General features: G+C 38.3%; 1 protein-coding gene across 1 annotated transcript in view; it reads left to right on the forward strand.

Moving 5' to 3' along the window:
* Nucleotides 1-25,601, forward strand: part of LOC150107866 (rho GTPase-activating protein 44-like) — a 260,140-nt gene that overhangs the window by 210,334 nt on the left and 24,205 nt on the right. Inside the window, exon 4 of the mRNA XM_090415365.1 lies at nucleotides 4,258-4,369. Coding sequence (XP_090271491.1) covers nucleotides 4,258-4,369 — 112 coding nt within the window. The remainder of the gene's footprint in view (nucleotides 1-4,257; nucleotides 4,370-25,601) is intronic.

Consider the following 25,601-nt stretch of genomic DNA (forward strand, 5'->3'; position numbering starts at 1 on the left):
GGAGGTTCCAAAATTTGTGGATTTCTCTCTTAAGAAGGGGTATGTACGGAACTATAGGTTAGGCACTTATAACAAGCTTTGGAGTGAGCTTGCAGCAGTACCGTGACCGAACATATTGGAGGGGAAAGATGTCAGCAGTGCATTGATTAAAATCAGCGGGTATCTGAGGAAAGCAATATCAGATTGTGTCCCCATGGTCAGGAAGACAAACAAGGTAGGCATTAGATGGACGAGTAGTAGTATCAGCTTGATATGCAAAAAAAGAAAATGTTATGGAGAATTTACAAGGAGAAAGGCAACCCATGAGAAGTACAAGGCTCAAGCTAGGAAGGTTACCAGCATAGTAAGAAAAGCTAAATCAGATTATGAGAAGACCTTAGCCAAGGAGATCAAGGATAATCCCAAAGAGTTCAGCTATGTGGCAAGTAAAAGGAAGAATGACTTCGGAAGGATAACCTTCTTGGGTGCTGATGGTATCGAGGTGAGCAATTCAGATGTAATAGTAGAGTTAGCGAGTGATCACTTTTCAAAAGTCTATCCCAAGTGAGAATATCTCTGTACCTGTAGCAATAACTAATGTGAGAATTGAAGTTAAGAAAACAGAGGTACTTAGTATATTGCAAACTTTAAATGCGAACACTGCTGTAGGTTTAGATGGAATATCAGCCCGGGGGTTGTGTGAATGTGCAAAGGAATTGTCAATTCCTCTTACTTGCTTATTTAACTTAGGTTTGATCTCTGGTATGGTCCCTTGGGAGTACAAGGGAGGCAAAGTAGTTCCTTTGCATAAAGGTGGTTCTAAAACTGCGGTAGTTAATTACAGACAAACACCATCTCGTGTGTGGTGGTAAAAGTATTGGAAAAGTTGGTTAAAGACAAAATTCTAGAATGGGTGGATCAGGATATGATACTCTATATGGACCAACATGGTTTTGTTAAAGGTCGATCCTGTCTTAGCAATTTATTAGCTTTTTATAATAGAATGACATCTGAGTTGGACAAAGGAAATGGCTGCATCGTGGTACTTCTGGATTTCGCTAAGGCTTTTAACAGGATACCCCATGGAATAGTGTTGCACAAATTGGAGCAGATGGGGATGGATACTAAACTGGTGATATGGATAGGAGAATGGCTCAGGGAGAGATACCAGAAGGTGGTGTATGGAGAAGCAGAGTCCAGGATGAGGCAGGTGACCAGTGGTGTGCCTCAGGGCTCTGTGCTTGGGCCATTGTTGTTTAATTTGTACATAAACGATATTGGAAATGGCTTAAAGGCATTCAGTTGTTTGCTGATGATGCAAAGTAGGATAGCGCAATAAAAAATCAAACTGATGTTGAGTGTTTGCAGGATGATTTAAATAAGCTGGTAAAATGGGCAAAAGGAAATGGATGTCAGTTCAATATGGAAAAGTGTAAAGTTGTGCATTTTGGGATTAAAAGATTACTAGCTATGCACTACATTGATGGAATGGTACTCCAAGAGATTGATGAGACCAGGACTTAGGGGTGTTGGTAGATAGGGAGATGAAGTTCAGTGGACACATTGCTAAGGTGTCCAAGATTACACATAGGATTACTTGGTTATTGAGGAACACACTAACATCCAGAAATAAAGAAATTATTATTCCCCTTTATAAAGCGTTGCTACTTCCACATTTGAATTATTGTGCTCATGTCTGGTCACCTGGATTCCTTGGAGATGAGGAGGTTGGGGAAGGGTCCAGAAGAGAGGGACGAAGTTGGTGAGTGATGTATAAAATGCTTCCTACATTGATAGATTGAGAGCTTGTGGATTGCAGAGGTTGGTTGATTGGTGGAGAAGAGGGGATATGATAGAAACATTTAAATTACTAAAAGGTTTTTATAAGATTGATGCAAGGGAAATGTTTCAGCTGTGTGACAGTGATGGAAGAACAAATGGTTATCCCTGGAAATTAAGTAAAAGCATGGTTAACAAGAGTGTGAGAATGAGGTGTTTCATCTGGAGGGTGGTGAATGCGTCGAATGCATTGCCTTACTCAGTTGTGAGTTCTTCATCTGTAAATGAATTCAAGAACAGATATGATAGTTATTGTTTTGATAGTTTTGGTTTCCTGCAATGAGTTTACTGACTCCATGGAGATACCTGTAGTAATAATAATAAAAATATTGTTACAAATAAGTTTAACAGCAAGTCCCCCCAGAAAAGAATCCTGGAGCACATCACTGGATACATCTTAAGTCTTTTATGAAAGACTTTTCCATCATCTGCAACTTGCTGGTACTGTTCAGAGAACTGATCACCAATCTATCTAACCAATGTAGTATATCTGTTCCAATCCTCTGCAGCTTGCGCATCTACTTAAATGTTTCTGCAAAATCGAAGAATATCACTTCATATAATTCTCCCTTGTGAATTATATGAAGTGATATCTAAGTGATATCTTTCATATCTAACACTTGTTAACTTATCATAAAATGCAAGAATGTTGCTAATACAAGACCCACCCTTTACAAATGCATGCTGCCCATCATAAAGAATAGTATGTCCATCAACTCAATCTTATATGCTATTCGTAACCAATCTCTCCAACACCTTCATTTCAACTTCAGTATATAGACCATAGACTTGTCTGTGACTGGAAGATTCCAACCTAGAACTATGCGGAGGGTACTATTTTGTCCTTTTTTCTGGTCCTTAGGAACCTTATCCACTACAAGATTTCATTAAACCAACAGGTCAAAGGCAGAGCCAACTGTTGTACGCCTTCTTTGAAAATACGTTGTGATATGTCATCAATTCTCACAGCCTTATTAACATTTAACCCAATCAACACCTGATACACCTCTGATTCTTTCACTTACAGTTATCCTAATACTTGCCTCACTTGTGTATATGGCATGGCATTATTTACTGCAATATGATATATGCTGATAAAGTGCTCATTCAATGATTCCACTATATCCTTTGGAATGATCACTCTGCTACCATGACTATACACCAATGTCAACCTCCTGTAATTATTCTTCCTCTTGCTTCTAATATAATAGAAGAATTCCCTTGAATTAACCTTTTCCTGAGCAGACAATCACCTCTCATACTGCACATCACCTTCCTAGCCTGCACTTGACACTCTTCATGAATTCCATCACCAACTCTGTTGTGACATTTTCTTTTACAACACAGCTTGCTTGATTTCACTGTTCATCCATTTCACTCTTACTCTATTTACTCACTTGACCCTTGGTATACAGTTATATATTGCTTGTGTCAGATACTGCCATATGAATTCTCATGCACTCTCTGCCTTTTTTCTGCACAGCTCATCTACTCAATGTATTGATGTTAGTTGACCACACAGCTTCCCATAATCATCTACTTTATAATTCGACATATATTCATTTTTATTGGCAGTAACCTTTTCTTCTTCCCCTAACTTCCCAAACAAGTACCTCATCATCAACTGGTGAGAGTGACAATATCTCATTAATAACTACATCTTGTGAAGTTATCACCAAATCCAAACCACAAAAGCCTGTAGTTGCTTCAGTCACATGCTACTTAAGATATTTATCCCTCAGAAATTCAACAAACTACTCTCCTTGTTCCTGTACAGTATCTCGTCCTTCCATTCTATATTCATGTAATTAGTCTCCCATCAGGATTAGTTTCTTTTTACATGCCCAACCAATTTGCCTAAACCTTTGATAGTCATATTCTCTACATTTATGAGCCTATAACATCATCCTATCCTAGCCATCATATACTAGCTTGTTAACTTCAGCTTCCCACACAGATTCGAAATATGCACATGTACTGTCAACTTCCACACTTATAGGATGCAGTCATCTGTAATTATTAAAAGCCCTCCTCTTTTCACCTTCCTATCGTTCCAGAAAATTTTATATCCTTCCTTTTCTATTCACAAAATCACATCATCCTCAGGTAACCAAGTTTCACTTATATTGATTATCTATGGGCATGCTGACTCAATCAATGCATAATGTATAGAAAGCCTCAGTAAGCTGCTGTATTTACAGCAGTGTGGGATGATGTTGTGATGACAATGCATGATTATGCATTAGTAAAAATCATGAATAAGCTCTGTATTAGAATGGTTTTTAATGGTGCATTGGGTCTTCAGGAAAATGCAGTATATTTTGTAATTTCACATGTGGAGTGTAATGATATTCATTTTTTAATCATAATATTTGATTATAACTTGTCTTGAAGTCATTTTTGAACAATGTTTATCAAATTAGAGCAATTTCTTTGCAGCACTGTATTAGGAGAATGTGCCAGTGTTCAAGGCACCCTTGGAAATGAACTTCTGAACTATCAGACCGAAGTGGAAAAGACTGTACTGTCTCCTATGTCAAGTTTGCTTGAGGTGAATATGTATAACAAAGAACATTCTTAATATTAGTATTTAAATGTAGCTGATTGAATAATATTTATTTTAACATGTGTTAGTGTCCAAAAGTCTGGCTGCTTTGGAAATAGCAAATGTTTTTTGTATTTAGTGTTATGTTTACTGAATTATATATAACACTCATACCAATTTGTAGAGCATATTATTTGAATATAATGATGCAAAATAACGAAATTCATCAGCAAAAGAAAACTTATAAGCTTATTTTATTATATAAATTCCACACTGAATAGTTGGAGGTGGTAGTAGTTGGTGGATAAAATGAAACAGGTGGGTAGAATGAAAGAAGGGGGAAGCGGGCTTGAAGGTGAACTGAAAAAGGATGTTGAGCATCCACTGCTAATGTTTTAGCAGGCTTAGTGAAAGTAGAATATAGACTAATAAATTTAACAAGTCATGTTACAAAATTACTACTGAGAATAATCCTAGAAAGAATAAAAAGCACTTTGTCAGTAGAAATAGAAAACACTCACTCGATCAGATTTTCAAAAAGACAAAGATACAGGTGAAGGAATTTTCAATTTGAAAACATTATGTGAAAGAAGCGTTGATAACCAGAAAAGCATATATCTTTGTTTTATTGATTACACCAAAGCATTTGATTCAATAGATCACAAGAAATTAATACATATCCTACAGAATAACGGGTTAAAAGGAAAAGATCTACATATAATTACAAAAATATACTGGAATCAAATGGCCTCAATAAGATATAAAAATGCATATTCTGAAAATTCTGAAATCAAAAAAGGAGTAAGACAAGGATGTGTCTTATCACCCTTACTGTATAATATTTATAGTGAGCAAGTTTTTAAAAATATTTCAGAACTGAAGGGTGTAAAAGTCAGGGATAGGATCTTCAACAAACAATTTCAGGTATACAGATGACACAGTCCTTATAGCTGAATCTGAAGATGATCTTCAGAACTTAGTCACAGAAATTTGCAACAGAAGCTTAGACATGGGATTAATTATTAACCTAAAGAAAACAAAGTGTATGATTATATTAAAAGAACCAATAAATAAGAAACTAAACATACCTGTTAACAAAAAGAAAATTGAACTGGTTCAGTCTTTTATATATTTGGGACAAATGTTTATAGATTGAGGAAATTCCCTTAAAGAAATAAAAAGAAGAATAGAGAAAGCAAGAAAAGCCTTTATGGATATGAAACCTGTTCTAACATCCAGAGACATTAATATAGACACAAGAAAAAGATTAATCTTGTCAAGCCTTCTCTACAACAGTGAAACTTGGACTCTAAATAAAGAAGCAGAGAAAAAATTAGAAGCTTTCAAAATGTGGATGATCAGAAGAATGTTGAAAATACCATGGACAGAGAAAATGAAAAAAAAAATGTTTTAAAGAAAGCAAAAATGAAAAGAACATTAATGAAAACAATTAAAGAACAAAAACTTAAATATTTTGGACATCTAACTAGACAAGAAGGCATTCAGAAATTAATATTAGAAAGGAAACTGGATAGAAAAAGAGGGAGAGGTAGACCCAGAAGAATGTAGATTGAAGACATTAAGGACTGGAACTGGCTTTAATTACCATAAATGTTCCATAGCAGCAAAAGAAAGAAAAAAGTTCCTTGACACGGTTGCCAACCTCCTCCTAGAAATTAATATTAGAATGGAAACTGAATAGAAAAAGAGGGAGAGATAGACCCAGAAGAATGTGGATTGAAGACATTAAGGATGAACTGGCTTTAATTACCATAAATGTTCCATAGCAGCAAAAGAAAGAAAAATGTTCCTTGACACAGTTGCCAACCTCCTCCTAGGGGATGACACTTGAAGAAGAAGTGAAAGTAGAGTAGAGGAACCTTGTGTTGAGGCTTAAATGTTGTGAAGAATTCATGTTGGAGGTTTAATGGAATATTAACAGCACTGGGAAAAGATTAAAACTCATTTTAATTCTTCCAATATTTCGTCTCAGTCACAGAGACATCTTTAGGGATTACAAATAACTTTTTCTTACAACACACACAAACATAATACAGTGATAAGTAAAACACAGGAGTGAAACTAAAGTCCTATCTAGGTGGGTGTGCCCTCTATGGGCATTTGCAGGTGGCCTAGGATGTAAAGAGGGGATCTCTGATAATTAATGTTTCTCAAATTTTGGGAAGTTCCATGCAACTGTATTTGTTTAAATTCGGTTGATTCCTGAGTGCAGATGCAGATTCAAAAAACAGTCTTTCTTTTTTGAATTTACTATGGTGGAGTATGGTGGGTTTTTTTCCAGGAGATCCTGTGGGTTGTATCCAAAACATGGTCTGCAAGGCCAGATTGACCATAATCGTGATTGCAGATGTATGATTTGTGTTCTTCTAACTGGATGGTTGCTGATCTGCCTGTCTGTCCGAAGTAAGCCAGCCTACAGGAACAAGGTACGCTGTATACTCCAGGCACTTAGAGAGGAGGGAGCTGATCTTTGGGGGAACGGATAAGTGTAGTTAAGTTTACTGTGGTGTTTAAACACTGTGTGGAGGTTGTACTTTTTTAATGACCTCACTATTTTTTCTGATGTGCCACAAACATAGGGTATGGTGATAACATTTCTGAAGTTCTGAAGAGATGGTCAGGGAATGGGGACAGAATTGATTATTTTTTTTAATTCTGTAATCACTGTAGCCATTGGAAAGGAAGGTGTTGCGTATGTGGTTGAGCTTGGTTATAAGGGCGGTTTCACTGGAACAAAGAACTAGGCTCTGTTGGTTAGAGTTTTAATAATGCCAGAGATTGTTGAGAGGGGTGGTGGGAGAGTTTGTAAATATTTCTGCCTGTATGATTAGGTTTTCTATATACAGAGAAGGAAAGGCCACCATTAGGAAGGCGTGTTACCAAGGTGTCTAGGAAAGGTAAACTATTGTTATTTTCCTTTTCCATAGTAAACTGGATTCTTGGATGCAGGCTATTGAGGTTACTGAGGAAGCAGTCTAATGTGCCTGGGCTATGAAGCCAAATAGAGAACATATCGTTTACATATCTCAGTCAAACAGAAGGTTTTAGACGGGATGAGTCTATGGCTCATTTTTCAAAATTTTAGATGTAAAAATTAAGAGGTGGTGAGAGGAAGGAACCCATAGCAGTTCCCTCTATCTGTTTTATCTACCTAGCCAACCTGCAAATGCCCATAGAGGGCACACCCACCTAAATAGGACTTTAGGTTCACTCCTGTGTTTTACTTATCACTGTATTGTATTTGTGTGTTGTTGCAAAAAGTTATTTGTAATCCCTGAAGATGTCTCTGTAATTGAGATGAAATATTGGAAGCATTAAAATTAGTTTTAATCCTTTCCCAGTGCTGATAATATTCCATTAAACCTTCAACATGAGAGTAGAGGAACAATGGATACCATTGTTCCTCTTGATCCAATGGATATCAGTTTACTTGAACAACAGCAACCATAGAAAAGAGACATAAGGATGAAACTGATTCATCTTTTAAGGGGAATCATTGATCAACTGAACTGACCTCTGCACAGCATTGAGAATTTTCAGTTTGGCAGTGAAATGTCAGTGGCAAATCTGAAATATGCCTAACACTAAAGTTAAGCATAATTGGGATTTGCACAGTTGGTAATTAAGTTGGTATAAAGTATTATTATTATTACAGGCGCTACTCCAAGGAGTCCTTAGACTTATTGAGGATGGCCTTAAACATCATGTCGTATCATACTTTGCTTTGAACTCATTCATGGTCATGGCACCCACAACAGACTCTGGCAACCTATTCCACTCATTCACCAGTCTGCAAGCAAAAAACGTGGTTCTAACACCCTTGCTAACTACACTCTTACTCAGTTTCCAAGGCTGGCCCCTTGTTCTCTACTCTCCACTACTATTCTAATATCTCTCCATTAACCGCCCTTTTATCCACCTCACCAACCCTATATTCATCCCCATGTGCTGCAGTTTGTTGAGTAGAATTTCATGTGGTATCCTGTCATAGGCTTCTGCATAGTCCAGCTATCACTATAAACCCATTGGCTTCTGCATAGTCCAGCAGTATCACTATAAACCTTGATCCAACTTAGGTGTCACTGTATTATTAGATGCGAGCAAGTTACTGAGGCATGACCATATTCGCAAAACCATGTTGCCCCCAGTACAGTATTCCAATTCCATCTATCTTTTCCTGTATTTTGCTCTTGACCAACTTCTCCCGTACTTTAACAACTCCTGACTTGCATTTTGAGTAGGAAAGTATACCGAGTTTACTAGAGGGTGAAGAATTCATCGATATGTTTGCTAGGAAAAGTTAAAGTTAAATTGGTTATCTGACATTTAGACAACATTACTACCAGTGATATTAACATCAAAAGAGGAGTGAGATAAGGATGCATGCTCTCACCACTCTTGTTCAACATATACTCAGAGGTAATCTTTAAAAAGGTATTAGAAGAATGTCCAGAGGGAATCATAATAAATGGAAAGATTGCTAACAACCTACGATATGCAGTGACGCCTTGCTAATTACTGATAACATCACTGTTCCTCAAAAACTCATTGACAGAATATACATAGAAAGCCAAAGAATGGGAATAAATATAAACATCAACAAGATGAAATACATGGTCATCAGCAAACATCCAACCTCATCAATGAAACGGACACTCAATGGGAAAAATATCGATCAAGTGTCAATGTATAAATATCTTGGTTGCTGGCTTAATGAAAGGGGGGATCCTGAAATAGATATAAAGACAAGGATTGAAGTTCATGGCAGTACTTTATGAAAATGAGAACATTATTCTGCAATAAAGATCTAAACCTAGAAGTCAGATAACTAATGCTGAAATGTTACGTCTGGTCCATTCTGCTCTATGAAGTTGAAACATGAACATTGAAGATGACAACCATCAAGAAAATTGAAGCCTTTGAGATGTGGCTATATAGAAGAATGCTAAAGATATCATGGACAGAAAAAATTACCAATTAAGATATAAATTAAAAATACCAAGAAATTATATACTTGGTTTAATCCTTTATCCAAGTAAAAGCAAACAAAGTTTATGCCTGAAGTATTTTCAGGACTGGGGCAATTTGTGGTAAAAGTGGTGGTATGACTTTACATCACTTGCCTTAGTACTTTACCACGAGTTTCCCTAGTCCTGAAAATACTTCAGGTGCAAACTTTGTTTGCTTACACTTGGATAAAGGATTAAACCAAGTATATAATTTCTTGGTATCTTTAATTTATAGTATAACCAAGTGGAAAAACTTTCAACTACCAATGAAGATGCCTTAAAATCCATTGGCAAAGCCAAAGATCTTATACAAACAATCAAGAAACTTTTTAAAATTCTTTTATATTTATATGACATCTCATGCACTACTGCGGATAAAGAATTTAAAAAAGTAGAAGGTTGACATATCAAGAAATTTGAGAAATTAAAAAAGAACTCTACCTCTGAACCAAAACTTCATACTGACACTGTAGTCAACCTTTCTTCAGTTAATTTGTAGCCTGAAGCACTCAGTGCTCTCTCACGTGGCCACAACTTCGCCATTGCTCCCAGAAAATACCGGCCGAGGATATAATGATCCAAATTGAATGTGGGATCTGCCATCTTCCAAACCACCTCTAACGATATTAGACTGGATGTAGCTTGTGTTCTCACCAAACCAATAAGGAATATAAATCTCTGCAGGAATTGAAGAAAAACAACGAAATAGTAATCACCAAAGCAGATAAAGTACTTAACCAAAAGGATTACACAGGTAAGTTTAATGCTCTACTATTAGATCGGGCTACTTACCCTATTGAGTACAATCCCACCAACTCACAAATTAAAAAACTCCACAGGCACCTTAAGAAGGTCACTTCTTGGCCTGTAGAAGTCACTAACAAATTAAAACCATTTAACTCCATATCCCCCCCCCCCCATATATATGGACTCCCAAAAATACATAAAGAAAATGTGCCATTACTTCCCATAGTGGATGGCATTGATTCCCCCACATACAAATTAGCTAAACATTTGGCCAAAGCGCTCACACACTATACTGGCAACACACCATCACACATAAAAAACTCAGCCCACTTCAAAGCCAGAATAGAAAACCTTACACTCCAACATACTGACATAATGGACAGTTTTGACGTCTCCTCCTCCTTATTCACAAATGGTCCACTCAAAGAAACCTTAGAGCTAATCCAAGCTAAATTTCCTCACGATATCTCAGCCCTATTTCAGTTCACAATGAACTCAGGTTATTTCGTTTGGCAAGGAAAATTCTACAAACAAATAGAGGGGACAGCATGGGTTCACCACTCTCTCCCCACCCTCGGCCAACTATTTTATAGAGACTTTTGAAGAGAAAGCCTTAAACTCTGCCCCACAAAAACCAATCACATGGCTTCGCTACGTTGATGATGTGTTCGCTATTTGGCTACATGGCTCTGATACACTCCTCTCCTTTCTAACACACCAGAATCAAGTTCACCATGGAAAAAGAGAAAAACAACAACTTCCCTTTCTTAGACACACTAGTCACCCCCTCAGCTTGATGGAACCTTGGTTTTCTCAGTTTATAGAAAACCCACCCATACAGGCAGATACATTCACCAACAATCCCCCCCCCCCTCACAACAATATGGAGTTATTAAGACACTACACAACAGGGCTAAACTTATCTGTTCAAATGACACTGCCCTAACCACAAAACTAAACCACATCCTCAACACTTTCTCAGCCAATGGCTACTCCCCCAAAAAATATTGAAACCAGTAAACCACAACCCACCCCCTTAACAACAAGGATTTACTCTAAATCCATTACCATTCCTTACATCCGAGACACCTCAGAAAAAATTACCAAAATCCTAAAAAAACATGACTTGACCTCGTGTTACAGACCATATAGAAAATTGGCGTCCCTTATCCGCTCCACTAAAGACCAACCACTTCCCCTAGACCTACGTGTTTACTAGGTCCTTTGCAGCTGTAAACTGTCCTACTTTGGCCAAACAGGCAGCTCAATGAATTTCAGAACACAAGGACTACATCCGGTTTCACCAGTACAGCCAGTCTGGTCTACAGATCATGCTCTGGATACACGCCACAGAATACGGTGGAAGAAAGCCAAGGTAATACACCATAGTAAATTCAAATTTGAGAGGCTATTCATGGAATCAGCCTCAGCCCTAAGAAACAGTCCAAACCTCAACAAATTTGGTTGCATGAGACTGCCCAAATTTGGGAGACTTAAATCAGAAGAACTTCAGCCCAACAGCTAAGAATACCTACATAGCCTGCTAGGGAACACCATCAGGACTTTTAGGAGAAACAATAGCTTCCTGCTTCGTCCTCATTTGCTGTGTGTAGTTCCTGCATGCACATGTCTTTATTTTAAGTTCCTGTGAAGATGGCAACTTGACATTGCCGAAATATTGGAAATATAGATTAAAGTGTGATTTAATTTATATCCTGTGTACGTTGTAAATTCCTTAAATTATTTAATTAGCATTCTCCTCTAATTCTTGCATAGCTAATCATGGTAAATATCCCCCAACCATTCTGAACACTCAACACTGTATTGACCTTTTGCTAGAACGAGATCAGAAAATTTTTTGTTAAATTTGAATACCATAAAGTGAAGTCTATCTATTGGTCCTTAGGGCATTCCTCCCATTGTTCTAAAAGTCTGTGCTCCAGAGTTGATCCCTCCCCCATTATTCTGCCTAATTACACTTTCTTATTCCACTAATATCTATCCTGCAGTCTGGAAACTAGCCCATATATACAACCTAATCTTTACATTCGAACTAACATTCAATTTCTGTAACGTCAATTCTTTCTAAAATATCTGGAGTTGTGGCGAAGGTCCTGGAGAGATTGGTGAGAAGTAGGATACAGAAATGGGTTGATAACAGCAGTATTTTCTGTGGTTATCAGCATGGGTTTGTTAAGTGGAGATCATGTTTCACTAACTTATGTACTATAACAAATTGACAAATATCTTGGACAGAGGAAATGCATATACAGTGGTGTATTTGGATTTTACAAAGGCTTTTGATAGACTGCCACATGACAAGTTCTTAATTAAATTGAAAGAGATAGGATTGGATAACAGACTTCTGTGTTGGATCAGTGACTGGCTGTCAGATAGGTATCGGAAAGTTGTATATGGGGGTGCAGTATCTCGAAAGAAAAAGGTCACCAGTGGTGTGCCACAGTGGTCAGTTTTGGGGCCATTGTTGTTCAATTTGAGGGATTATGATTCCATTGTGTAAGGTCTTGATCATGCCATATTGCACAAGTTGTGAAGACATCACATCAAATAATGGCAATGATGCGGAGAACCCTGACATGCAGAAATAGAGAGGTTATGATTCCATTGTATAAGGCTTTGATCAGGCCTGATATGGATTATTGTGCACAGATTTGGTCATCAGTTTTCATGGTGACGAGGATATGTTGGAAAGGGTACAGAGAAGATTCATAAAGTGGTCAGTGGTCTTTTGAATGTAAAGTACTAGGACAGATTGAGGGAATGCAAGTTGCAGAGCCTCGTGAATAGGTGGAAGAGGGGAGATATGATTGAGACATATAAGCTGATCAGGGGTTGTTATCAGGTAGACATGGAAGAGATTTTTCATAGAATTGGAGAGGGAAGTAGAACAAGAGGTCTTTGCTGGAAACTGTATAAGGAGGGTGTGAGCAAAGGAGTGAGAATCAGGTTCTTTGCATGGAGGGTGGTTGGTGAGTGGAATGCATTGCCTGAGTGTGTTGTGGATGTGGACACATTGAATCACTTTATGACATGGTTGGATGAGCATTGTATGCAATAGTGAGTACCTCCCACAATGAGTCTCTGACTCCATGGAGGTCAGGTGTTGATAAAAATAATAAATGAAAAGAACCATCAACGGCCAACTTCTATGAGGGTGGTCTGAAAAGTTCTCGGCCTAACAATGAAAAAACAAATTTATAATGTCAAAACTATTTTTATTTTTCAACATAATCTCCCTTAAGACTAATATATTCATTCCAGCAATGCCATTATCCTGTCCCTATAGTGGTTCTCAGTAAGATCTCTACAGCTGCAATCACCTCTTGATTTGAATTTAAAAACACTGACCAGCGAGGAAAAATTTTAGTTTGGTAAGAGGTAGAACTCAGAGGGAGCCAAATCTGTGGAATAGGGTGGATGTTCCAACAATTCATAGTGTAGATCCCTTAATTTTCCCATTGCCAAAACACCTTTGTGGGCAGGTGCATTGTCCTGATGAAAGATGATTTTTTCTTCTGCAAACCAGATCTTTCCTCACGAATTTTTTCATCTAGTCTGGTTAAAAGATCAGAATAATATTTCCTGATTATTGTTTTACCCTTTTCAAGATGATTAATAAACAAAATGCCTTTAGCAATCCAAAACACCAATGCCATGACCTTTCCTGCTGATGGAACTGACTTTGTATTCTTTGGCGTCGAACAACCAGCTTCTGTCCACTGTTTTGACTTTCGTTTGGATTCTGGTGTGTAATGGTGAATCAAAGTCTCATCCTTAGTAATAAATCGACACACAAAATCAGTTTTATTCTTGTCAAACACTCCAAGCACTGTTCAGAGATTTTCATGCGAGTGCATATTTGGTATGCTGGGAACAAACCCCGCACACCAATTTTGTGCAAAGCATTTTCATTTTTAATTCTTAATGCAAAATATATCCTACACGTTGTTTTGAAATGCCTATAGTGAATTGCAGCAATTTCACACACTTTGACTCACCGGTTATCCAATATTTGTGCAGCAGATATTGGATGACCGGCATTGTTATGTTGTTGACTGGTGTTTGGATTGGATTGACGTCATTCACGTGTGGTTTGGATTGACGTCATTCACGTGGATCATCTTCAAGGCTGGTACAGCCATGTTTAAACTTGGCAGCCAATTTTTTAATTGTCGAAAGCGAAGGAGAAGAGGGCCCATAAACGTTTATGAACTTTGAATGAATTTCTTTTGGTGTTAAACCTTCTTTTACAAAGAATTTTATAACCACATGATACTTAATTTTATCCATTTCAAGGGATACAGACAACACTTTGGCTTCAGACAGCTGTATAGAACAAACTACTTGATAGAATGACTTGCAATTTCACATGGATGCTTATGACAGATGTACCAATTTAAGAAAAAAAAATCTTGTAAATTGTGTTGCTATCTATGGTTGAGACTGGGAACTTTTCAGACCAACTTCTTATGTGGCCTTGAAGACTCTCACCTAATAAATGACAGACAGTATGGATTCCGTCACTGTCGATCAACAGAGAATCTACTAACCTGTGTCATCCATCTCTGGACAAACAACACTTGACAAATCTTAAGTGATTGCCATTGATATTGCCACAGCTTTTGACCATATCTGGCACAAAGGTCTATTAAGTAAACTGCCATCATTCAGTCTGTCCCCTGACATCTGCATTTTGACAGCCAGCTTTCTCACTGGATGCTCACTTCAAGTGATTGGGGAATGACCCCTTATCTTTTGACTATACAACTAATGCTGGAATTCCACAAGACCCTGTTCTTTCAGCCACATTCTTCCTTCTATATATAAATGGCCTACTCCAGCTGACTTGCCAATCCAGTGTACACGCTTTTGCTGATGACAGCAGACTGCACTTCTTTTCATTTGACAAACCTTGCAAAGCACAAATCACCACAACCTGCAGAAATTTAACCTCTACTACCTTAAATTCTGATCTTCAAAACATTCATCAGTGTGGTTTGGATAACCTTGTTTACTTCATTGCTTGCAAAACACAGCTCTGCATTATTTTCCACACACAAAAAATAACCCTTTTTTTCCTGTCTTACCCCTTGACAATACCCAAACCTCTATTTAGGAAAAGATTTACCTTCTTGGGATAACAATAACCTCTCTCTTAGCAAACATATCACAAATATTACTTTCTCTACATCCAAAATCTAACAGATAAGCTTAGGTGTTGATGGTTATTCATGACTTATTTTTCATGGTATTAACAACACCACAAACACTTTTATCAACAAAGATGTTTTATTAACGCTTATATTTTGCTGATTTTCAACTCAGCATTATCAGAGCACACAATACGCTTGTAAACACAACAGTGAGTGAATGAAACAATATAATTGCAAAAGACAAAAGATCTAAAGTCCTATTTTTTGGCGCCCTCTAACAACAACAACAAAAAAAAAAAAAAAAAAAAAAAAAAAAAACAGCAGTTATCCAGGAGTTTTTCTTAGGATAACCGTCTCCCAAATTTTTGGCAAATTAATGCAACCATATTTGTTAAGGTTGGGAGAATTCTTCAAAGCCATTGCTGACTCAAAAAATAATCTTTCAGATCTATAACGACTCCTAAATGGCACATTCGTTTTCCTCCATCTAATCCTTTGTGAAGGAGTGTCCAAAGCGTGGTCTGCCAGTCCCGACTTGCCATAGTAATAGTAGCGAATGTATCTTTCATGTTCTTCCAGGCGGATGTTCACTGATCTTCCTGTTTGCCAATAATAGGCCAAGTCACAGTCACACAAAACTTCATACACTCCTGGGTGTGCTAAAGGGTGAAGTTTATCCTTAGGCGAGCGTATCAGAGTTTCCAGCTTGACATGAGGTTTGAAAGTGGTGAGAAGGTCATGTTTCAACAATACTTTGGCTATCTTTTCCAATGTACCTCTGATATAGGGAATAGAAATGGTCATGTTGTATTCTTGTGTATTAGGGGAGGGCAAAGTAATGGGCCTATGTAGTATTTTATCTATTTTGTAGGGATTGTAGCCGTTGGCTAAGAACGTTGGCGCAGGTATTGGAGTTCAGTGGTCAGAACTGTATCGTTAGAACAAATGGCTCTGGCTCTGTGTGTAAGTGTTTTTAAAATGCCGTACTGTTGGACTGGATGATGATGTGATTGTTTATGTAGGTATCTTCCTGTGTGTGTAGGCTTTCTGCAAATAGAAAAAGATAATGATCCATCTGAAAGGTGGGTGACTAATGTGTCAAGAAACGGTAAACAGTTATTTGATTCTTTTTCTACTGTGAAGTGAATTTTGGGGTGTTGGCTATTTAGGTAGGTGACAAAAGCAGCCAAAGTGTCTTGTCCATGGGGCCAGATGGCAAACACATCATCTACATAGCGTAACCACACTTGTGGCTTGTATGTAGCTGTAGTAAGTACTTTGTTTTCAAAGTGTTCCATGTAAAAATTTGCTAACGGGGGAGAGAGGGGGGAACCCATAGCAGTACCATTAATCTGTTTGTAGAATTCCCCCCCCCCCACCCATGTAAAGTAACCTGCATTCATTGTAAATAGAAATAATTCAAAAATATCTTGGGGGAAATTTAGACTTGATTAAATAAGCAGTGTCTATAAGTGGTACATTGGTAAATAAGGAGGTGACATCGAAACTAACCATTATGTCTGAATCTTTTAGGATTAGATTATTTTTAACCAGTGTTTTGAAATGGATTGAATTTTTTATAAAAGTAGAGGAGTTGCCAGTAAGGGGGGCAAGCGACTTGGCTAAATGCCGGGCCAGTTTATATGCGGGACTATCTATGCTATCAACTATGGGGTGTAGGAGAATATTAGTTTTGTGGATTTTTGGTAATCCATAAATACGGGGTGGTTTAACATGAATTGGTTTTATTTTCCTGATGATTTCTTTGGGCCATGATGTCACTTTTTTCAGTAATTTTCAGACTTTTTTCTTTTGAGACATCGTAGGGTCTCGATGTATAATTTGATATGTGGAACTGTCACATATGAGATCTTGCATTTTTCTGTTATACTCTTCTTTATTCATGATAACTGTTGCATTTCCTTTATCGGCTTTTGTAATAATAATATTATTACAAAATTTTTATTATTATATAACTTTTTTAGGGCAGTTATTTGCTTACGTGGCATATTGCTTTTTGGAGGCTTAGCCTTTTTTTATGATACTTGCTATATCTAGTCGCATTTTATTGGCCATTGCTGGCGGAAGATCGTGGATACCCCGTTCTACTTTCATCATAATTTCTAGTTTAGGAATTTGTTTTGGCGTGATGGCAAAGTTATGTTCTAATGTCCTAGACTGAGAGCGTTCTTGGCTTCTTCAGTGAGTGTTTCCGACGATGGGTTTATGACCACGTGGTCTCGTCGAAGTTGCTGTTGGGACTTCGTATGTTGGCACTGTTATAGGAGTTCATATTTCTTTAGGTGTTTGCTTTTTACTTTTGTGAATTCTTTTTTTGCTGCAACTTCCGAGATGTGCTGTAGGACAGTCCATATTTCAGGATTTAACACGTTTGGTAGTTCTTGTTGTAGAGCTGTGATAGAGCTGTTTAGCTTACTAAGCTCTATGCGAGTAGCGGCGATTTGTTCTCGAAGAAGCGCTAAACTTATAGATCTGAAAGATTATTTTTTGAGTCAGCAATGGCTTTGAAGAATTCTCCCAACCTTAACAAATATGGTTGCATTAATTTGCCAAAAAATTTGGGAGACGGTTATCCTAAGAAAAACTCCTGGATAACTGCTGTTTTTTTTTTTTTTTTTTTTTTGTTAGAGGGTGCCAAAAAATAGGACTCTGGATCTTTTGTCTTTTGCAATTATATTGTTTCATTCACTCACTGTTGTGTTTACAAGCTTGTTGTGTGCTTTGATAATGCTGAGTTGAAAATCGGCAAAATATAAGCGTTAATAAAACATCTTTGTTGATAAAAGTGTTTGTGGTGTTGTTAATATCGTGAAAAATAAGTCATGAATCTACATCCAAAAATTACTTTTTTGCTCAAGACATTATTTTAACTCAAAACAGCTCCTAACTTTATACGAATCACAAATCTGCCCAACCATTGAATACTCCCCTAAGAGTTTCCTAAAAACACTGGATTCTATATAGAAAAGGGCAGCTAGCTTAATTGATGGCCTCTCACTAATCTCACTTTTGCATATGCATTCAGTTTCCATAGTCTGCATCTTCTATAAACACTTGAAAGTTTATTTTTCACTTGGTTAGACTATAATAAATTTAGTTTAATCCTTTATCCAAGTGTGAGCAAACAAAGTTTGCACCTAAAAATATCTTCAGGACTGGGGTAAGGTAGTACAACACCTGGAAACTCGTAGCAAAGGTGGACCAAGTTAACATCACTCCTATCTCAGTATCTCCCATAATGCAAAACACATCTCCTTGCGGATATGTATAATGTTATGCATTAAGGGAAGGGCCACTACCCAGACTAGTTTCGACCTTTATTGAGGTCTCTTCAGTGGGAGTCACTTTGTTTGCTCACACTTGGATAAAGGATTAATCTAAATTTATTATAGTCTAGCCAAGTGAAAAATAAACTTTGAATATCTTTCTCTAAATCCAGAGTAATTTAATAAAAAGGTGGCAAACCTTTTGGCAACTCCTATAGGTAAAGATGACCTCGCCATTGCTTCTGCCTGGTATCTCCACTTCTGGGCCTGGCTCCCACTGAAGAGACCTCGATAAAAGTCGAAAGTAGTCTGGGTAGTGGCCCTTCTCTTAATGCATAACATTATACATATCCGCAAGGAGATGTGTTTTGGATTATCGGAGATTATGAGATAGGAGTGATGTTATTTTGGTCAATCTTTGCTATGAGTTGCCTGGTGTTGTACTACCTTGCCCTGGTCCCGAAGATATTTTCAGGTGCAAACTTTGTTTGCTCATACTTGGATAAAGGATTAAACTAAATTTATCTATAAATGCTTCCTTGGGTGCTATTCATCAGAATCAGCATCAATCATTATTATTATTATTACTATTATTATTATTATTCAGGCCTCCATGGAGTCGAAAGACTCATCGTGGGAGGTCCTTCCTGAGAACATAAAGTCTGTCAAGACTCATCGAGGGGATATCCCCCCTAAGAAACACAAAGTCTATCATACCACTACTTAAACTCATTGACCGTTCTCGCTCTCACCACTCCATCAGGCAATGCATTCCACGATTCAACCACCCTCCACGCATAGAAACCACTCCTCTCCCTCTTGCTCACAGTTTCTTTTCGTAACTTCCAGGGATGGCAACTTGTCATCATTCCTTTCCACTGTTCAACCTAGCAAAAATAATCCCAAGTGCCAACCCTGAAAACACCTCTCAACAGTTTAAAAGTCTCAATCATATCACCTCTCCTTCTTCTATCCACCAAACTCTACAGTCCACATTACCTCAGCCGATCCTTGTAACTATCTTTGTACAGTCCTGAAACCATCTTTGTCATCCGTCTTTGTATCCTTTCCACAGTTAATTTATCCCCTTCAAATCCTGGAGACCAAATCTGAGAACAATAGTTCAAGTGTGGTCTGATCAGAGACTTATACAATGGAATGATAACCCTCTTATCTCTGCAGGACAGTGTCCTTCTCATAATTGCAGCAATCCTCTGTGTTACCTTTGCCACCTTTGCAATATGTCTTCTAAACTTCAGGTTTCTATCAATCATCAACCCCAGATCTCTTGTCTCCCCTACTTCCTCCAATATTACTTCTCCTATAGAGTATGCAGTGTCCCATCGATGTTTCCCAAACCTCAAGACCTTACATTTTGTTGCATCAAACCGTTTCCCCCATTCATTTGCCCATCTATCTAGCTTATTCAAATCCTCTTGCAGGACTACCACATCTGTACTATTACTAATAATCCTTCCCAGCTTCACATCATCCGCAAACAACTGAATATCCCCTTGCAATCCACTGGCAATGTCATTGATATGAAGGTTAAACAATATAGGTCCTAGTACTGAGCCCTGTGGGACCCCACTTGTAACCCTCTGCCTCGTTGAAACTGCTCCACCATACACAACTCTCTGATACCTATCAGTCAGCCAATCCTGAATCCAGTTGACCAATCTGACATCCAGACCCATGTGCTGCAACTTAAATATCAGCTTATCATGTGGCACCCTGTCAAATGCCTTTGCTAAGTCTAAGAAAATTGCAGTATATGCCTTTCCCTCATCTAATATTCTTGTAACTTTATTATAAAAGTGAGAGCAAACAAAGTTTGCACCTGAAAATATCTTCAGGACTAAATATAGTGTTGTACTATCTTATCCAGTAAGTAGTGCAACACCAAGGCAACTCGTGGCAAAGGTGGAGCAAGCTACCAGGCACTTCTAACCCAGTATCTCCCATAATGCAAAACACATTTCCTATGTGGATATGTATTTCCTATGTGGAAATGTGTTTTGCATTATGGGAGATACTGGGTTAGAAGTGCCTGGTAGCTTGCTCCACCTTTGCCACGAGTTGCCTTGGTGTTGCACTACTTACTGGATAAGATAGTACAACACTATATTTAGTCCTGAAGATATTTTCAGGTGCAAACTTTGTTTGCTCTCACTGGGATAAAGGATTAAACTAAATCTATTATAGTCTAACCTAGTGATAAATAAATTTTCAACATCTTTCTCTAAATCCAGAGTAATTTTTAAAAAAGGTGATAAACCTTTTGGCAACTCCCATAGGCACAGATGACTTGCTACTGCTTCTGCCTGGTATCTCCAGCTCTGGGCCTGGCTCCCACTGAAGAGACCTCAATAAAGGTCGAAACTAGTCTGGGTAGATGGCCAATCCCTTTAATGCATAACAGTATATACATATCCACATAGGAAATGTGTTTTGCATTATGGGAGATACTGGGTTAGAAGTGCCTGGTAGCTTGCTCCACCTTTGCCACGAGTTGCCTTGGTGTTGCACTACTTACTGGATAAGATAGTACAACACTATATTTAGTCCTGAAGATATTTTCAGGTGCAAACTTTGTTTGCTCTCACTGGGATAAAGGATTAAACTAAATCTATTATAGTCTAACCTAGTGATAAATAAATTTTCAACATTTATTATAAAAGGCTAGCATATTGCTAAAACAAGAGCGCCCTTTCACAAATCCATGTTGACTCTCACAGATAACATTACTCTCACCTGCCCAATGTTGTATACAGTCCTTCACTACTTTCTCCAAGATCTTAACAACTACTGATGACATACAAACTGGCCTATAATTAGACACTTCAAGTCTGTTGCCACCCTTATGCAATGGCACTATCTTACCTTCCTTCCATTCCCTGGACACCTTTGCCAAAACCAAACTTTCATTGAAAAGCCAGCTTAAAGGCACTGTCAGTTCCCTGGCACATTCTCTCAAAACTCGTGGTGAAATACCATCCAGTACCACAGCATTACTGACATCCAGAGTGCTCAGTATCTGAAACACACTCTCCTCCTGTACCTCTAAACGTCAAACCGGCCCTATCCCTCTAGCATTAAAACTGACTCCTCTAGGATAAAATACTCCAATAAAGTGTTCATTGAACAATTCCACTATAACCTTTGCATCAGTCACTCTATTCCCATTTTTATCCCACAATATCATTCTTCCACAGTCATTTCTCCTCCTACTGGCCACATAGCTAAAAAATTCTCTAGTATTTTCTTTGGATCTTAGGGCCAACCTCCTCTCATATTCCAGTTTCGCTTTCCGTACCACACTAGTCACACTTCCAGCCTGTGTCTTATATTCTTCATGCATCCTCTCTTCACCTGTCTCCATATATCGCTTCCATAGCCTCTTTTTCGCATGCAATTCTTGCTTAGTATTGTTTGTCATCCAATTTACTCCAAATTGTGTCCTCTTCTTCACTCGTGGTATGCAGCTTACCATTGCTGCTAACAAATATTCTTTCACAACTTCCCACGCACTAATGATATCCCGGCCTTTCAATTCCTCCCTCCATGAAACTTCCCAAAGGTAACGTCTAAGACTATTATAATCACCTGCTTTATAATTCCACATAAGTTCCCATCTCTTTGATACTCCTGCATGTCTGTTCATTTTCCAAGTGAAAACCAGTCACTCTCTCCAACTGGCGGGAGAGATGTCATCTCAGTTATTATCAACTATTCTGATGCTATAACCAAATCCAAAACTCTTGAACTTCTTGTTCCCTCTGTTATATGTTGCCTAAGACATTTGTCCCTCAAGAATTCTAGAAATTCCATTCCCCTATTGCTACATGCATCTTCTTCTCTCCAATTTATACTACTGTGGTTAAAATCCCCCATAACAATCATTCTTCTTGCACTTGCCAAACTTAGCTGTCTAAACATCTCCTGGTCCCCATCCTCTGTGCTCCTGGGTCTGTTGCAACACCCCACTAAATATCCTGTCTTGCCTACCTCTACCTCACACTATATGTTCTCAAAATCATTTGTCTCACTTCCTTCCAAATTCTTCACTCTTAGAGGACATAGGTCATCACTTATCATAAGCAGTACACCACCACCATGCTTTCCCCTCCTATCCTGACGAAAAATGCTATACCCAACGACTTCTATTCCTGTTATTATATCCCCTTCTGTCAACAACGTCTCAGTGATCCCAATAATTTTTGGCCAAGGTGATGCTATCTGCACCACCAATTCCTCTCCCTTATTCCAGATACTCCTGGCATTAGTATAAAACATATAAATGCCATTGTTTCTATTCCTAGCATTATCCCTTCTAGAGTCCACTGGGCTCAGTGCTACCTGACATCATCTCCCTTCTCCCAAGTATCCATTCCCACAAGAGGCCACCCCTGCTATCATCCTCCCTGGGACACACTGACTCATTCAGAACAGCAATCTCTCCAGATGCCTACGTCCTTCCTCATTCAAATGTAATCGGTCTCTCGCATACAATTCCTCTCTTTCCTCAAAACGCACTCCAAGTATCCACATATACCAGTTCTCTCTTGTCACGCATTCTCGCTATTATGCCATTCAATATCACCGCTCTTCTGCTCAGTTCATCATTATCATACCTAGGCAATACGCACACTATTTTTCCTCTCTCTGTCTTCTTCTGTACAGCCTCGAGCAAAAATCTCATATTTCTCGCTGCCCGACTTATATTACCACTCAAATCATTTGTTCCTACCATCACAATCAACTCATCCACCCTTTCACCTCTCTTAATTGCCATAGCTACCCTTTCTATTGTTCCTCCTGGCAAACACTCCTCACGCATCCTGTCTTGAACACCACAGATCATTGAGTCGCCATACATTATACCTCTTACCATTCTCTCTCTCCTATTGTTTCCATTCTCTCCTCTTCTTTCATTCCCATAGGTCTCTCTCATTCCCTCTCCTGTACTGCTATTCTCTCTTCTAGCATTCCCATACCTTTCTCTCCTACTGTTTCCATTCTCTCTTCTTGTAGCACTCACATACATCTCTCTCATTCCCTCTCTCTCCTACTGTTTCCATTTTCTCCACTTCTAGCACTTCCATATCCCTCTCTCATTCCGTCTTTCCTATTGTTTCCATCCTCTCATCTTCTAGCATTCCCATATCTCTCTCTCATTCCATCTCTCCTACTGTTTCCATTCTCTTCTCTTCTAGCACTTTCATATCTGTCTCTCATTCCATCTCTCCTACTGTTTCCATCCTCTCGTCTGCTAGCATTCCCATACCTCTCTCTCATTCCCTCTCTACTACTGATTCCATTCTCTCTTCTTCTAGCACCCACATACCTCTCACTCATTCCCTCTCTTCTATTTCCTTTCTCTCCTCGTCTAACACTCCCAAATTTCTCTCTCTCCCTCACTCTGATTCGGCTTGCATTTATCTTTTACATTCTCCTAATCTTATCTTTCATACTTCTGCTCTCATTCACAAGACATTCCACCTCCTCTTTCAGCTCATCTATCTCCCTCTGCAGGTCAGTCACTCTTAATCTAAATTCACTCTCCCAAACAAAACCATCTCCTAAACTTTCACAGTCACACTCATGCCTTCCACACTATCAACTATTATTTTCTCATTCATGCATATATTTTTTTCATTCTCTCCTATCATGCTACTTGTCTTCCTACATTCATTCCCCATTCCTGGAACATCAAGGTCGGATATTGATAATTCGACACTTATTTCCTCCCACTGCCTGCATTTTGCACACATACGCTCTCCGCTCTCTTTAACAAGCCACATATCTAATTCTGGAGATGCATACATGCTGCAAGTACTGCATGCCACAAAGTCCCTTATGATATTTCTTATAATCGAGTTCTTAAATGGCGGAGGACTTGGCGATACGCCACTTGCAACTGCAGCTGAGTCCGCCATCATTCCTTACTGCCAAGTAGCGTAATTGTTAATTATTCAATTAATAAATTCCGTTAAATAAATAGAAAAAAAAAACTACAAACAATTACAAGCAAAACAAAACATTTAAGTACACTAAATAAAATGAAATATAACTAAATACAGTAATGAAAACTTAGCTTTGTTTAGTCTTCCACCGTTATGCATTCGATTCTGATGTTAACCAAAATATATTATATCGCGACAGCAACTGACTTCCAAAAAAACAACCACTGAAGTACAGTCGTATTCAGAGAAACAATTTAGCACTCAAAAACGTAGAAAAACAGGGGAAAAAAACAGACTATTCACCAATTAAAAATCACTTTCTTCTGCACAGCTCAAATTCACCGCCACATGCTACGGCGACGTTAGCACCATCTGTCAAATCCATCGAAATGCATGCAGTAGCCAATCAACATCCTCTCACAGTTCAACTCCAAACCAAGAGAGCAGATTTTTTCTTCCTCTTCATTAATCCCCTCAACTGCTGCTCTCTGGAACAGCCTGCTGTCTCGTGTTACCCATGGAATGCAATCTACACACAGCTTTTTTGAGTCAAATGTGAACAAGTTCCTTGTTGCACATTCACAGTTCTAGTCTACTATAGTTTTACCCAACCTTTCATGGATTGGTTATCCATTTAAAAAAAAAACTTTCAAGTTATGATACCCCCCCCCCCAACAACATTACCGATGTCTTTAATTTTGCAGTCCATATTGGTTACTTCTCTTGGAAGTTACTTCTCTTATTTAAATGGAGATAGAAGCTACCTCTGTGGGCTCTCCCCTCCTCTGGCCAGTTTCTATGTGGAGCATTTTGAAAAAGATGCTCTTGATACTGCCATTCTCAAATCTTTTATATGACTAAGATATATTGATGATGTGTTTTCTGTTTGGCTGCATGGCTCAGACACATTACTCTTTCCTTCTCCACCTCAACAGCCAGCACCCCAGAATCCAGTTCATTATAGAAAAAGAAAATAACATTAGCCTGCCTTTTTTAGATTCTCTAATCACTTACCTGCTCAGTGGTACCCTTTC

Source organism: Typopeltis vanoorti, chromosome 3 (genome assembly GCF_054136105.1).
Source record: "Typopeltis vanoorti isolate ZY-2024b chromosome 3, IOZ_Tvanoo_1.0, whole genome shotgun sequence".
In the NCBI taxonomy this organism is placed as follows: domain Eukaryota; kingdom Metazoa; phylum Arthropoda; class Arachnida; order Uropygi; family Thelyphonidae; genus Typopeltis; species Typopeltis vanoorti.